Source organism: Alexandromys fortis, unplaced genomic scaffold, assembly GCF_014885135.2.
Source record: "Alexandromys fortis isolate MF-2015 unplaced genomic scaffold, M_Fortis_MF-2015_v1.1 scaffold_277, whole genome shotgun sequence".
Lineage (NCBI taxonomy): Eukaryota > Metazoa > Chordata > Mammalia > Rodentia > Cricetidae > Alexandromys > Alexandromys fortis.
This window is the reverse complement of record NW_026068153.1, coordinates 1,295,800-1,308,800: the sequence shown is the minus strand read 5'-3', so window position 1 is coordinate 1,308,800 and position 13,001 is coordinate 1,295,800. Positions and strand designations below refer to the sequence as shown.

At 47.7% G+C, this 13,001-nt stretch overlaps 1 protein-coding gene across 5 annotated transcripts in view; it reads left to right on the top strand.

Annotated features, from left to right (window-relative positions):
* The first annotated feature begins 741 nt into the window (after positions 1-741).
* Positions 742-13,001, top strand: part of Dlg5 (discs large MAGUK scaffold protein 5) — a 115,941-nt gene continuing 103,681 nt past the window's right edge. For all 5 annotated transcript variants that reach the window (XM_050127299.1, XM_050127300.1, XM_050127298.1 and 2 more), the window contains exon 1: positions 742-1,195. In XM_050127299.1, the coding sequence (XP_049983256.1) occupies positions 892-1,195 (304 nt within the window). In that variant the 5' untranslated portion in view covers positions 742-891. The remainder of the gene's footprint in view (positions 1,196-13,001) is intronic.

Sequence of the window (13,001 nt, the reverse complement as noted above, 5' to 3'; positions counted from 1 at the left end):
CAGTAAAAGCACACCCTACTCCTGCAACATCCAATTGCCTTTGACTGCGACACTCAGGTACAGGTGAGCAGGATGCTATTAACTGTGCTGCAGGTTGGGGGATTTTATTGGGAGATTTTTCTAAGAAAATCTTGGAATGGGGCCCGATTCTGGAGAGATCTTAAATGGGAGACATCTAAGTTTAGTGGGGGGAGGGGCACCATTGTGTCTTCGGTTTATTTTGAAATTCTCAGGAGACCCTGGATTAGGGGCAGTATGTGAACCGGGTGGGAGTTGTTTTTTCCAACACTTTAGGGGCTACGGGCGGGTGGGGAAGGGGCGGGACCCTTCCTCTCCTTCCACTGCTTTAGTTGCCTGCCACCTCTTCCAGGCCAAAGGCGGGCCAGGGAGGAGAGAAGCCAGAGGGGCGGGCCACGGTTTTGCTGCCCCGGCGTGAGAGCCTGGGTGAGCCGGGCAGGAGCCGTCGGGCGCCTGGCGATTTCCACCCCAGCCCCCACCCCCGCTCCCCCGCGAACGCAGTGTGCGGTGGGGCGGTGGGCACGGAGGTGGAGCGGGAGGGGGCATGCTTGGCTGCTGCAAGGCCTCGGGACGCGCCCCGGCTGTTCCCACCTCCGCCTCCTCCTTCTCCTCCTCCGTCTCCTCCTCCTCTTCCAGTCCCGCCGCCGCCGTCGCCGCCGCCGCCAACATGGCTGCGCCCCGGAGCCCGGGAGGCGGCCTCTGAGAGCGGCCCGATCTTCTGGGCCCAAGGCTTGCAGGCCCCAGCCCATGGGCCCCGCCGCCTCGCGGCTCCCGGTACGCTAGGCTGCCGCCTAGCTCGGCGTGCAGCCCGCCGGCCTCAGGGAGTCCCGGCGCCGTCCGGCGGGGCGGGGCGGCGCGGCGCGGGCCGCCACCATGGAGCCGCAGCGCAGGGAGCTGCTCGCTCAGTGTCAGCAGAGCCTGGCCCAGGCCATGACCGAGGTGGAGACCGTGCTCGGGCTGCTGGAGGCCGCCGGGGCGCTGAGCCCGGGCGAGCGGCGGCAGCTGGACGAGGAGGCTGGAGGCGCCAAGGCGGAGCTCTTGCTCCAGCTGCTCCTGGCCAAGGAGCAGGATCACTTCCAGGACCTGCGTGCCGCGCTGGAGAAGACGCAACCTCACCTGCTGCCCATTCTCTACCTGAACGGCGTCGTCGGGCCGCCGCAGTCCGCAGAGGGCGCGGGTGAGTGGCAGTCCCGCGGCCCCTCCTGCCCGCCGGCCACCCCTTCTCTCTGCAGCTCACAAGGGGCTGGGGGTTGGGGGGAGATGAAGGCTCCGGTCTCGGCTATTGCTCTACCTGTATGGCGCGGGTGACACCTTCTTTCTTAGAGTACCTGGGGAAGGGGGCCGATGCCTGGACCCGAATTCACACATCATGCCCCTGTCCTGCGGGTCTCCAGGAACAATAACCCCTCACCGAAAGCCTTGTTTTCCCTCTCCTGGTTGCTACTGCTGCAGAGTCCCCCGGAGGCCACCAGGTCCGGTGGCAGGGCGGAGGGCGGAGGACGCCACCGAAGGATGTCTGTCGGTCAGCCCCTTTTCTAAGCTCCTGACCAGTGGCTAGCCCTTTCGGAGCCAGAGGTTGCAATCAGCAATAGGTTATATAGGCCAGGGACAGAAAGCCTAAGTTTTGATCCCTGCCACCCCGTCTTAGGATCACTCGTGCCTTTTCACTTTGTGACCGTATCGGTTTCCTTCTCGCTGCTGTATCTCAGTCTCTTAACTTGCCCAGATTTACTGTGAATTATGCACAACGCCTTCCCTCGGTTTCTCTGGAAATTGTGGGTCCGGAAAAGTTGAGGAAGTTGCATTGCACCATGGGAAAATCTTAGTAGTGGTTGCTGTGGCTCGGTTCCCTCGCTGAGAGTTCTGAGTTCCCGGTGGAGGAGAACTGGTGACTGATTCCTTTGAGTGTTGCCCTTTGGAACCCCTGTGTTCCTGCTCTTGAAAGTGACTGATTTGGAAGTGTGGTTGGGGGAGGGGTACTGCTGGGAGTTTGTTCCTAGTGGTAGACTTGTCCTGACTGAGCTGGGGAGAATGGAAGCCAGCCTCTTAGACAAGGAAGGACACATAGTGCAGAGGAAGGATGAGGGCTGGCATACTTGGTGTGTGTGGTAGCAGGAACTTTGCCTTTTCACATTTAATCACTGTTAACAGCAGGTGAACTATCTATTATCCCTCCTTTGCCGGAGAGAAAAATGGCTTGCAGTAGTTAAAATGCTCAGGAAAGATTGAATGCCAAGAGTATTGAATTGTCTTGTTGCTTTCAAAAACATACTCAGAGCCTGGAAACAGCAAATGTACCTTGTGTAGGTCTTGCCCTTGTTTTAAGTGAACCAATACAATAATAATCAGTAAAGACACATATGTAAAGGATAGTGAATGAAGAGCTGGAAAATAAAACCTGCCCTTAGCAATTTGAGGACCAGATGTTGAGGATACCTGTTTATGGGTCTGTTTTAGAAAGGGAGTGATTTTATTAGGTAGCAGTGATCTTCTCCATGAGCCATCTCGACCCAACTCTCTCCGGCTGGAGAAAACTGACACACAGAAAGGCTGAAATGCCAACCACGTAACTGCAGTTCACTGGTGGCCCTGCCATTTCCCCCTTAGGCACTCTTTCCTCAGACTTGCATTCAGTCCCAGCAAGTATGGTTTATTGGAGTTCCTGGGCAAAGTCAGTAGTCTCTTTGAATAGCCCTTTGAAGTTTCAGAAGGGCCTGTCACAGGCAACTGAGAGGATAAATGACCTGATCAGAATGACTTTTCTTTTCTAATTGCTTCTATTTAATTTTTAAGAAGGAAGCTTGTCACTGGGCGGTGGTGGCACACGCCTTTAATCCCAGCACTTGGGAGGCAGAGGCAGGCGGATCTCTGTGAGTTTGAGGCCAGCCTGGTCTACAAGAGCTAGTTCCAGGACAGGCTCCAAAGCTTCAGAGAAACCCTGTCTCAAAAAAGAAAAAGAAAGAAAGAAAGAAAGAAAGAAAGAAAGAAAGAAAGAAAGAAAGAAAGAGAAGTTTTTCAAAGATCTGTTTCCAGAAGTCTTTCTGAAGAAACATAGAAATTAGAGGGCATCCAAGAAGTCCTCCCAGGGGTGAGTGTGCATCAGCTCTAGGAGTAATCTCTGGACTAGGGGAACTAGCGAACAGTTGGCCACTCTTGACTTACACCCCCTCCCCATACCTGGCAGTTAAGTGCTTTTCTGCTCTTCCCTCTAAGGAGCTCTTGACCTCCAAGGAATGGGTTAACTTAAGGCTGAGATTTTTTTTCTTAGGGCTGTAATTTTTTTTTTGATCCCTTTCCCCACACTTTAGAATTCTCTTGCTTAGAGGGTCATGAAATCCTTAGAAAAACAATTGTCAAGGAGGTTATTTAATAGTCTGGAAGAAATTAGTACAGCACTTGATATGGCAAGAGCTTTTGGAGCCTTCTGTGAACAAGGTGACATGGTGTGTAGTCAATGGGCATCTGTGTGTCATCTCTGATCATCTGTGAGCAGAGAAACTCAGGGTTAGGTTGGTGAAGCCGGGGCTTCTGTTTTGGGGCTGATGCTCAGCATGTTGTGTGGACATTTCCATCTCAGTGACGTATGACAGACCCAGTGTCATGGAGTGGAGTCTTAATCTTCCTTACATTGAGTTCCCAGGGCCAGGTGTCAGATATCAGGAAGGTCAGAGAGCAGGGAGGTGACAGACACCAGGAGCCTCCCTCTTATTTCTCTGCTGACCATGCCTTCCTGCTACCTTTTCAGGAGACTATTGGTCGTGAAGAATTCTGATATCTTGTGTACACAAGGATTTGTAGGGAAGGAAGCAAATTTCTTTGCCCCAGCTGGTGACTGTGAGAGGTGAGAACTGCCCCTCACCGAGTGACTAGAGGCTCAGTGTCTTTTATTGTCTTAGAGCTGAATTTGGTCACTCGTTTTGTATTTCTCTCATGAATTTGATGGTAGCATATGATTTCTCTCACAAAGATACTCGAGTTCTGCTTCTGTGCTCAGCCACAGTGTCTTCATCTTCATGATGGGGTCCAGGGTGCCCTGCTGCCTGCCTCAGTCCTCAGGGGGCACAATGTCTTCAGCTCTGGGGCTTGGATTGGTGGGCGGACTGCAGGCAGGCAGGGCTGTGTCCATGTATCCTGATGCCTTTTTGGGGCAGTAGGACATTGATGGGAGATGGATCTATTGAGTGACAGATCCAAGAGTAGGCTTTCTGCTCATTTATAGATTGTGTGCTAACTATATGCTTTCCTCCAATACTCTCTTTTGAGCCAGGCTTCTCTTAGAAGACAGAAATTGACTGCCTGCTGGTTCTCCACCCGTGTGCTTAGAGTTGTCTTTGTCCTCTGCCTGCTTCTGTGTTTCCTAGAGAGTAGTTGACTTGCTCTCACCAACATGAAGAGAATGGCATAGGATTATCTGCTGAAGAAGTGGAGGAAAAAGTGGAGCAGGGACTGGTACTTGAGCTGGAGCTGAAAGGGAGCTCACCTTTTTTTTTTTTTTTTTAAGATTTTTATTTTATTTTATGTCCAGCATTTTATATGTGCTCGACGTGTGCACCTGAGAGTCAGAGTGCCTAGAACTTGAGTTACAAATTGTGAGCTGCCAAGTAGATGCTGGAAATTGAACCAGGGTCCTCTGCAAGAGCAACAAGTGCTCTTAAACACCAAGCCATGTCTCCAACTCCCTGAAGGGGAAGTTGGAATGCAGAGAGGGATGTAGGGAGGATGGCAGACACTGCAAGGACTGTTTGTCTCCAGGCTGCAGAGAGTAGGAACTGGGACAGGGAGAATTGCCATTGGCTCTGAATAGATATGGGGTAAGGAGGTGTCAGAGAACTGTGGTCCTGGGTCCAGTGAGAGGTTTGAGTGTTCAATACAGGTATTATAGAAGGTGAGGCTGAAGACTTTTTTTTTTAAAATTAAATCCTTCTCATTTATTTGTTAGGAATGTGCTATACATTATTCCCCACTCCCCTTCCACCCTTCTGTCTCCCCTTTCACCCTCCTCCCCAACCTCCATGCTCCCAATTTACTCAGATCTTGTCTTTTTTTTCCTCCTTCCTAGGCCGATGCATATATGTCTCTCTTAGGCCTTTTCTGTTTTAATAGGGTGTTCCTCTGTAGCCCAATCTGTTTTCAAACTCGTGGAAGTCCTCATTCCTCAGCCTTGTGACCTAGACTCCCTGCCCCCTTTTTTTTCTTCTCACCCTCTCCATTAAAAAGGAGCGACCCTGCCAGGCTTTTCCGGAGACTAATGGAGTGGCTTTGTGTTGCCAGGTATGGGCTATGTATTATTTTGTGATGATTTCCTGGGCCTTTGGTTTGTCTCCTGCCTTTGGGCACAAGGTATTTTTTCTCAGTCCACTCTGCCGTGGGGATGGATCATCAGGGAAGAAGCAGAAGTATCAACTCCAGTGCTCCTTGACTTCCACAGTTGTGCTATTTGAAGAGATGTGGCAGAGGAACCTGAACACTGTTGTTGTAGTTTCTAAATGGGGGCAGGTTGTAGTTAGATCTCTCTTATTTAGGGCACCATGAAAACGTGGCTCAAACCATCTTAGGCAAAAAGGACAACTTATTGAAATATAATAGTCTTAATGACATTTCTTAAGGCAACATGTCTGACAGTGGTCTCATAAAATTATATTACTTAGTGACATTTCTATAAGTAAATTCCAGGATGGTTATAGAATGGTGGAATCCCCTAAACATATATGTTTCAGACCATTATCCCAGTGTTAAGTGACATATAGCTACATTCTAAAACCTTGTATGAGGGACAGTTGATACCTGAATCCTTTTCCATAGGCCTGAAATGTAGCCTCAGGTATCGTGGGCTTTATGTTCTCTGGTCCTGGCCAGAGAAGGAAGGCAGCTCTACCCAGTCAACCCAGGCATAAAAAAAATCTTCTGGAAGGATTCTAATTGTGCACCCATTTGAGGCAGAGCGGCTGTGGCCAAAGTTAGAAGGCTAAGGTTGGTTTTGCTTTGTCCCTGTGAAAGTGGTCTGTTCCAGACAAGGCCGTTTTTAAAGAAGCAATTTCTCCAAGGGAAGATGAACAGGAGGGATATTGTAAAGATATAGACATTATGCCTGACACCGTCCTTAGTAAAATGAAAAACCCAAGTCATTGCTAGAGTGGGCTGTTGGTGGTCAGGCCCTGCCTGAGCAGGGCAGTTAGCTTTTCTAAACACATTTCTTCCTGTGTTAAGTCTTCTCAGGCAATTAATGGTGGTGGAAAAGCTGGTGGTCAACTGAACTTGTAGAATCCCAAATATATGTACCCCTAGTGTTAGGTGGCCTGGAGTTTCTTGTTTGGTTCATCCATCCTTCCCCCAGAGAGCTCTAAATTATGGGCCATAGCCAGGGTCTCTAGGATGCTAACACTCAGGTTAGCTTCCTCCATCTCTGTCACCTGACCTGCTGTGCCCTATTTAATCCCCTGGCTCCTGACCCAGGAAGGATGATGAACAAGAGCATGAAGAAACCTCAAAAAAAGTTACCCAGATACCCTAGCCTGGTCAACATCTCTCCTCTTTCTCTTCCGTCTTTCCCAGCAGTCACTGTCTTTGAACAAGGCCTGGACTGTCTCCCGTGAGGCTCTAGTTCTGCTCTCTGTCACTGTTGTTCTGGGAAATTGAGCCCTGTGTCACCCATCCCTTTTCTTGCCACAGGTTGGCAAGGGCTTCTACTCTGTTTGGATAGATCATAACAGTCAGGTGTTTAGCAGGCAGGGGTGGGGAGACTTCTGAGCTTAAAGATAACTTTAAAATTCACAAAAGTGATTTTTTTTAAAAGTTTTCTTTTGTAATACTTGCAGTTGGGAGTTTTTATGGAAATTTTATGACAATGTAGAGCCTATTCCTTATTTATTTATTTATTGAGTGATGCCGCACTTGGACAATTTTAGCAGCGCGTGCTTTTCCCAGCAGGCCTCTTATCAACCACACTGTCAGCAAGCCTGTTGGGAAGCTGAGTCAAATGGGCTAGTGAGCCCTGCCTGCTTCTCAGTATGTGTCACAATATGCTATTTCAGGTCCTATTCTCCTTCCCCAGAGTTCTTTCCAAATACAGCCATTATAAAGCACACACTGCTTCAGGGTGCTGTTTGACAATGGGAAGGACAAAGGAAGGGCATTTTGTTAGTGTGGTGAACCAAGTCATATAATAGTGGCAGTAGGGACCTGAATGGATGGAGTGTGGAGGGCCTGTAGCAGTTCCTTGTGACCACTCGAAACAGGTGCCGGTGTTGCTGGCTTCTGTGGGTGTGGGTCCCTAGCACAATGTAATCTTCAGGAGGTGACATACCCTTTGAACATGTCTCAGATGCACACATTAATATTGCCACTCTCACTATGTCTGTGGTGGAAGCTGGTGGTATGACATTGGTTTTTTAAGTCATCAAGGTCACCCTCCAGGTACCAGCAGTGTAGAGCTGCTCCAGAGTTGTGTGGAGCAATCTTTCCTTTTCCAGACTCCAATATCAGCCAGGTGTCCTTGAAAGAGCCCCCCCCCCCCCCCCCCCCGTATGGGACCTGCTTTTAAGTGCCCTTGGTCTTGACCTTGGCTGAGCTTCTTGGCTTCCTGGCCCTTGTTCAACAGCAAAAGACCCAATTGGTGTGGCCCTGCCTGGGGAGTTCCTCAGCCCTGTGGGGTTCTGAGCACTCCCCCGTTGGCTTTTAGTCCCAGGAGGTATGGCAATTGTGTTCCAGCTCTACACCTTGGTTGCTGTTAATCTGCTTTAATGTTAGTCTTGAGTGGTGTTTGATATGCTGCCTGAAAAAGTAAGTAGAAGGAGGAAGATATATTTTGTCTCAATTTTTCCCCTACTTCATAGGAAGTTCCTGTGTCTTCTGCAGCCCCAGTGGGAGGAACACTGTGCAGCGGTTTCCTGTGTGGGCTGCAGAGACGGCAGGAGCATGGACCTAGGTCGCTGGCTGGAGGAGGACCGCTTGGTGTGTTTAGCAGGGAACTTTAAATGGGATAGGATTAGAGTAGAGACAATGGGATTGGTTTTTCCTTTTTATTCTTCATCATTTGCCTAGAACAGATTGTAAATCTTTGTGTTGTGTCCCAGTTGATGTCTTTGAAGTGGAATTCTATGAAAGTACTGCAGAAGCATTTTTACCTGAACAGGTATTTAGAGTGTCCTTTGTTGACTGTCAGTTCTCTAACCCTGGGCAGGATGGTGACTACATTCATTTCAGTGTAAGGATCATAACTCATTTGCTGAGGGTGTGTGTGTATTAATTATAGTAAGACTTAACATATTATAAGACTTGCCCTGAGCCATTTCATTTCACTTCAGCAACACATCTATAAAATGTGGAAATAGCATCTCAAGTGTGCATTTCAGTGGCAGGTAGTATTTTTAGACTGTTGTGAGGCCCGTGTCGTCATGTTTCCAGAACATTTCCATCTTATAGAAGAGTGTCTATTAAACAACTCTCTACCGCTCCCTCCCCCGCCCATGATAACTACTCTACTTTCTTTTGCATGAACATTAATTAATTTAGATATCTGTTATAGGTGAACTTAGTATATCTGTCTTCCTCGTGTGTGTGTGATGTATGTATATATATACACATACATGTGCAGAGGACAGAGGAGGCTATTGAGTGCCTCCCTCCCTCCCTCCCTCCTTCTTTTCTCTCTCTCTCTCTCTCTCTCTCTCTCTCTCTCTCTCTCTCTCTCTCTCTCTCTCTCTCTCTGTTATTCTCTGGAGATAAGGCCTTTTGTCAACCTAGAGTTGTTGTTGTTGGTTTTCAGGAATCCCCACAGTCCTCTTGTTTCTTCCAGATCCCTCCCTGTCCCTCAGCATTGGTGTTAAAGTTATGTGTGGTCACCCCCGGCTTTTTGTGCGTGTGCTCACCATCTGCACTCAGGTCTTCAATATTTGTCTTCTAGAGCTGACTGTAATGGCCCATGACTTTCAACCCAGTACTAGGGAGACAGACTGGCGGAGCTCTGTGAGTTCCAGGCCAGCCTGGACTACATAAGGAGTTCTAGGACAGCCAGGAATACAAAGTGAGACCCTGTTTTGAAAAACAACAACAACAACAAAAGGCAACACATTTTTCTTCATAGCAAGTGACATATGCCAGAATTTCCTTGTAGAGGTTGAATGATACCTGTTCTTGTTACATGCTGTACTTTCCTTGTCTGTTCGTCACTCAGTGGTTTCCCCCTGTTGGCTGTTGGGATTCATGTTGCTGTGAGTTGTGCAATGCACATATTTACTTAGTGCCCTTACTTGTCCTTCTTAGGACCATGTAGCAGCTCCATATGTGAGCTTTTAAAGAGCTGTCATATTGGCTGCTTTCTGTCCCTAACACCTCAACTTGGGCCTGGGTGGAGGCCTAGTTCTAACATTTTCTTCGGTCTAAATTGTAATAAACAATCGCTTATGCACATTCATACACGTGTGCGCAGGCACACACACACACACACACACACGTGTGTGCTTTCTTACACGCACAGACCTCCAAATACATGTTGGTGAGTTGCAGGCAGCTTTTTTAAATGGCAAGGAATTAATTTCAGAAGTTGCTTGTGAATCCTTTGAGGCCAGAATTTAACCATGTCGTCCCAGCAGAATTCAGAGCCGGCAGTCAAGAGTAAAGCACTCATTTCCTCCTCCTTTGCAGTGCTAATAACTTCATCCCAAAGGCCTTGATGTATGCTGGGCATTTCTGCTCCCTAGACCACTCAGCTTGGCTTGCTTTCTCATCTGGAGTCCAGGGTACCAGCTCTATCAAGATGTTCTTAGAAAAGGCCTAGGTCAGCATTTCCCCAGGAAACCTGCCCTGAGCCCTGGTTTGATGGGATGTGGATGCGTTTTTTGACTGGATGTGGTCCAGTGCACTTTGGGGCTTTGCTAGAATGGCTCCAGGGTAATTAGATCATGGTATTTTCTGTGGAACTTGTTGTAGCAGCTGTATTCAGAGCAATACATACGAGAAACCTCAGCATTACACATGGTATTGGAGCACAGCATGTATTACTTATTTTCATTTCCTCTGGTCCTCTCATTTGGAAAACCCAAGCTATAAACATTCTCCTTTTAGCTTCCAATGCCCCCTGAGCTAGACACGTGCAGGAACTGTCAGAATTCAGGTACGTGTTCTTATTGGGCCTGGTGTGGCTTAACTGAATGATGTCAGATTTCATGAACATTATTCTTTGAGATGCTTTTCCCCAGGACCAAAGCAGCGGGACTGGGCCTTGGGCCACAAGTCAGCCTTGGAAGGATGTATGTGGGAACTGCTTTGGTGTCTCAGCTGCGACAAGTCTGGGAAGACCTTGTAACTGTCCATCAAGAATAAGTCTTTACTGAGCCTTTGATAGGAGCTGACCTGGAGAACAGAGAAGATGGTCTCTGTTCTGAGAATATCATAGAGGGTGGGTGACTTTGATGAATGGCCCAGGTGGTTTGATTGGTGTAGGTGGGATTGGAACTGGAGAGCAAGGCTCTAGGACTAGAGACGGTTGAATGCTGCAAATGTACTCTTGAGGGCCCAGCAATTTAGGTTTACATCCTAATATTTCCAACCTGAGCTTTCTTACTCCAGCAGCCACCTAACCTTTGGGACTACCTTTTCCCCATCTGTGGAAAGGATTAGTAGTGTTCTCTGAGGGCCTTTGGTGAGGGCCACTGTCTCTCTGAGAACTGCTGAGAGTAGCAACAGCCTCAGCTTATGTATGGACTCAAAAAGTGTCACAAGACACATGCCAGGCAGGGGGTTAGAATGAGAGAAGCTGGGGGGGGGGGTCCATCAGCGAAGAGGATGTCAATCTTTGGTGGATTGGTCCTTGTGGAGGCATCACCTGCCCTATGAAAAGGACAAAAGCTCAAAGAGGTGAGCACAGGGAACTCAGGGAGACAGGGAGGGAAGCTCAAATGAAGCCTTTTAAATGGTTTGTCTTCTCAAGCATTTGGAAATGGACTGGGTGATAGAAGAAGCAACCCTGTAGCTGAATTGGCCTCTTCCAGCAACCTTAGATTCTTATATTTTAAAACAAATCCCAGCTAGCATATCACTTCACTTTAAAATATCTCAGGTCTGTCTCAAAACAGCCAACACTCACCCTAGTTTTGCCTCAGCCTCCCTCATAGTAAGGCTTCCCAAGAAAGCTCAGTGGCCCTGATTCCAGTACTGCCTGTTTGTGTGAGGTCCTACAGCCTTTGATTGGGGTAATCATGACAGATACAGTCACAGCTTCATCTTTCTGTGTGTCTGTCCCTTCCATCACTTGTCAGTATGTGCATGGTCCTTACTGCACTTTTTACCGTCTACTATCTTGACTTTGCTGAGTGCTGGTCCCACAAAGGTCACACCCATATTAGCATGATCCATGAAGGGACCCTGGGCTGGATTTGTTAAGCCATGTCCATGCCAAGCTGGCATTAAGTTTTCCTTGTCTTATCAGGTAATGTGTTTAAATATGTATCTTAACAAGATCTACCTGTTACGTTTAGTTGATGCCATCTAGGACTCTTGGGAGGAATTAGGGAGCTGGGTCTCATCATGTAGGCTGGTACTTCTAAGAAACTGTGATGTTCCTTCTCGAACCCCATGCCTGGAGAGAGAAGAGCTACCTCACAGCTTCACTTTCCTTCATTAGGGGTGAGTCCTGGCTGGTTCTGGAGACTGTTGTTTATGGAGCCTTCCTTCCACCTGCTTCCTCCGTGTACTTTTGTAGGTGTTCTGTTGAGGTGAACCATTTTAAAAATAACAAATGGCCCAATGTGGCTAATGAGAAACCAGTCCCTACTACCTAGGACAGTGATGTGGGGAGAATGAACTGAAGCCCTATTGGCCCTCTAGTCCGTTTTTGTGAGAAGTAGTTATCCTTTATTTTTATATTTTTGAAAACTTCTTGGGCTTAAAACAAAACAAAACAAAAACTGTCACTAGCTAGCTCAACCCTACATTGCATAAGAGAACTATTATCCTGTTGACACATTAACCAGCCCCGTGAGCTGCCTGTGTAGGAAGCAGCACCACTGGGGACAATTGGCTGTGAATGGGTCTGACTTTGGCAGGAGGGACCTCTCTGTGGCTTTCTGTGACAAAGCAAAAACCTCCCAGCTGCTATTCTGCTTGCCACTAAACAAAGGTGAGTTATGTCTGTTTTTTTAAGATTTATTTTATGTGTATGAATGTTTTTGCCTGCATGTGTGTATCTTAACCACAATGTGCCTGTGGCCCATGGAGATCAGAAAAGGGATCCCCTGGAACTGGAGTTATGGATGGTGGTAAGCTGCAAGTGGGCACTGGGGATTGACAGCCAGTGCTGTTAACCAGTGAGCTGTCTCTCCAGCCCCTGTGTCTGTGTTTTTATAGGTGTATTGTTCTCTCTCGGTTGAACTGTCAGTGTAATACACGTCTAACTCTTTAAGATGGCCCTGGACATGCATATGAATCTGCCTTCTTTTGACTTTTGAGAAAATACTTTCCACATGTGGTGGAAATCTGTCCAACTGTTTTTTTTTTTTTAAACACTAAGATAGCGGAAAAATGGGAAGAAGCAGTTTTATTTGTATTTCTGTGTAAGTGTGAGAGTCTGCATGTGAATGTGTGTAGAGATCAGAGAACAAACACAGGAGCCGGTTTTCTCCTCCTGTCATGTGGGCTGTCCACTCTGGAGGCACGTGCCCATATCTGCTGAGTCGTCTTGACAACCCCCTTCATATAGTCATTTATTTATTTTTGTTTTTTCTAGAAAAGCTTTCATTATATAGCCCTGGCTGTTCTGGAACTCACTCTGTAGACCAGGCTGGCCTCAAATTCACAGAGATCCACCTACCTCTACCTCTGGAGTGCTGGGATTAAAGGCGTGCGCCAACACACCCGGATTCCAACCTCTATATATTCAAATGTTAAGTGTAGTTTGTTAAAATGCTATCCTGTTTTGAAAGCAACATGATGACCTTTTCTTTTTTTAATATTTATCTATCTACCAAGTTATTTGTTGGTATAATTGC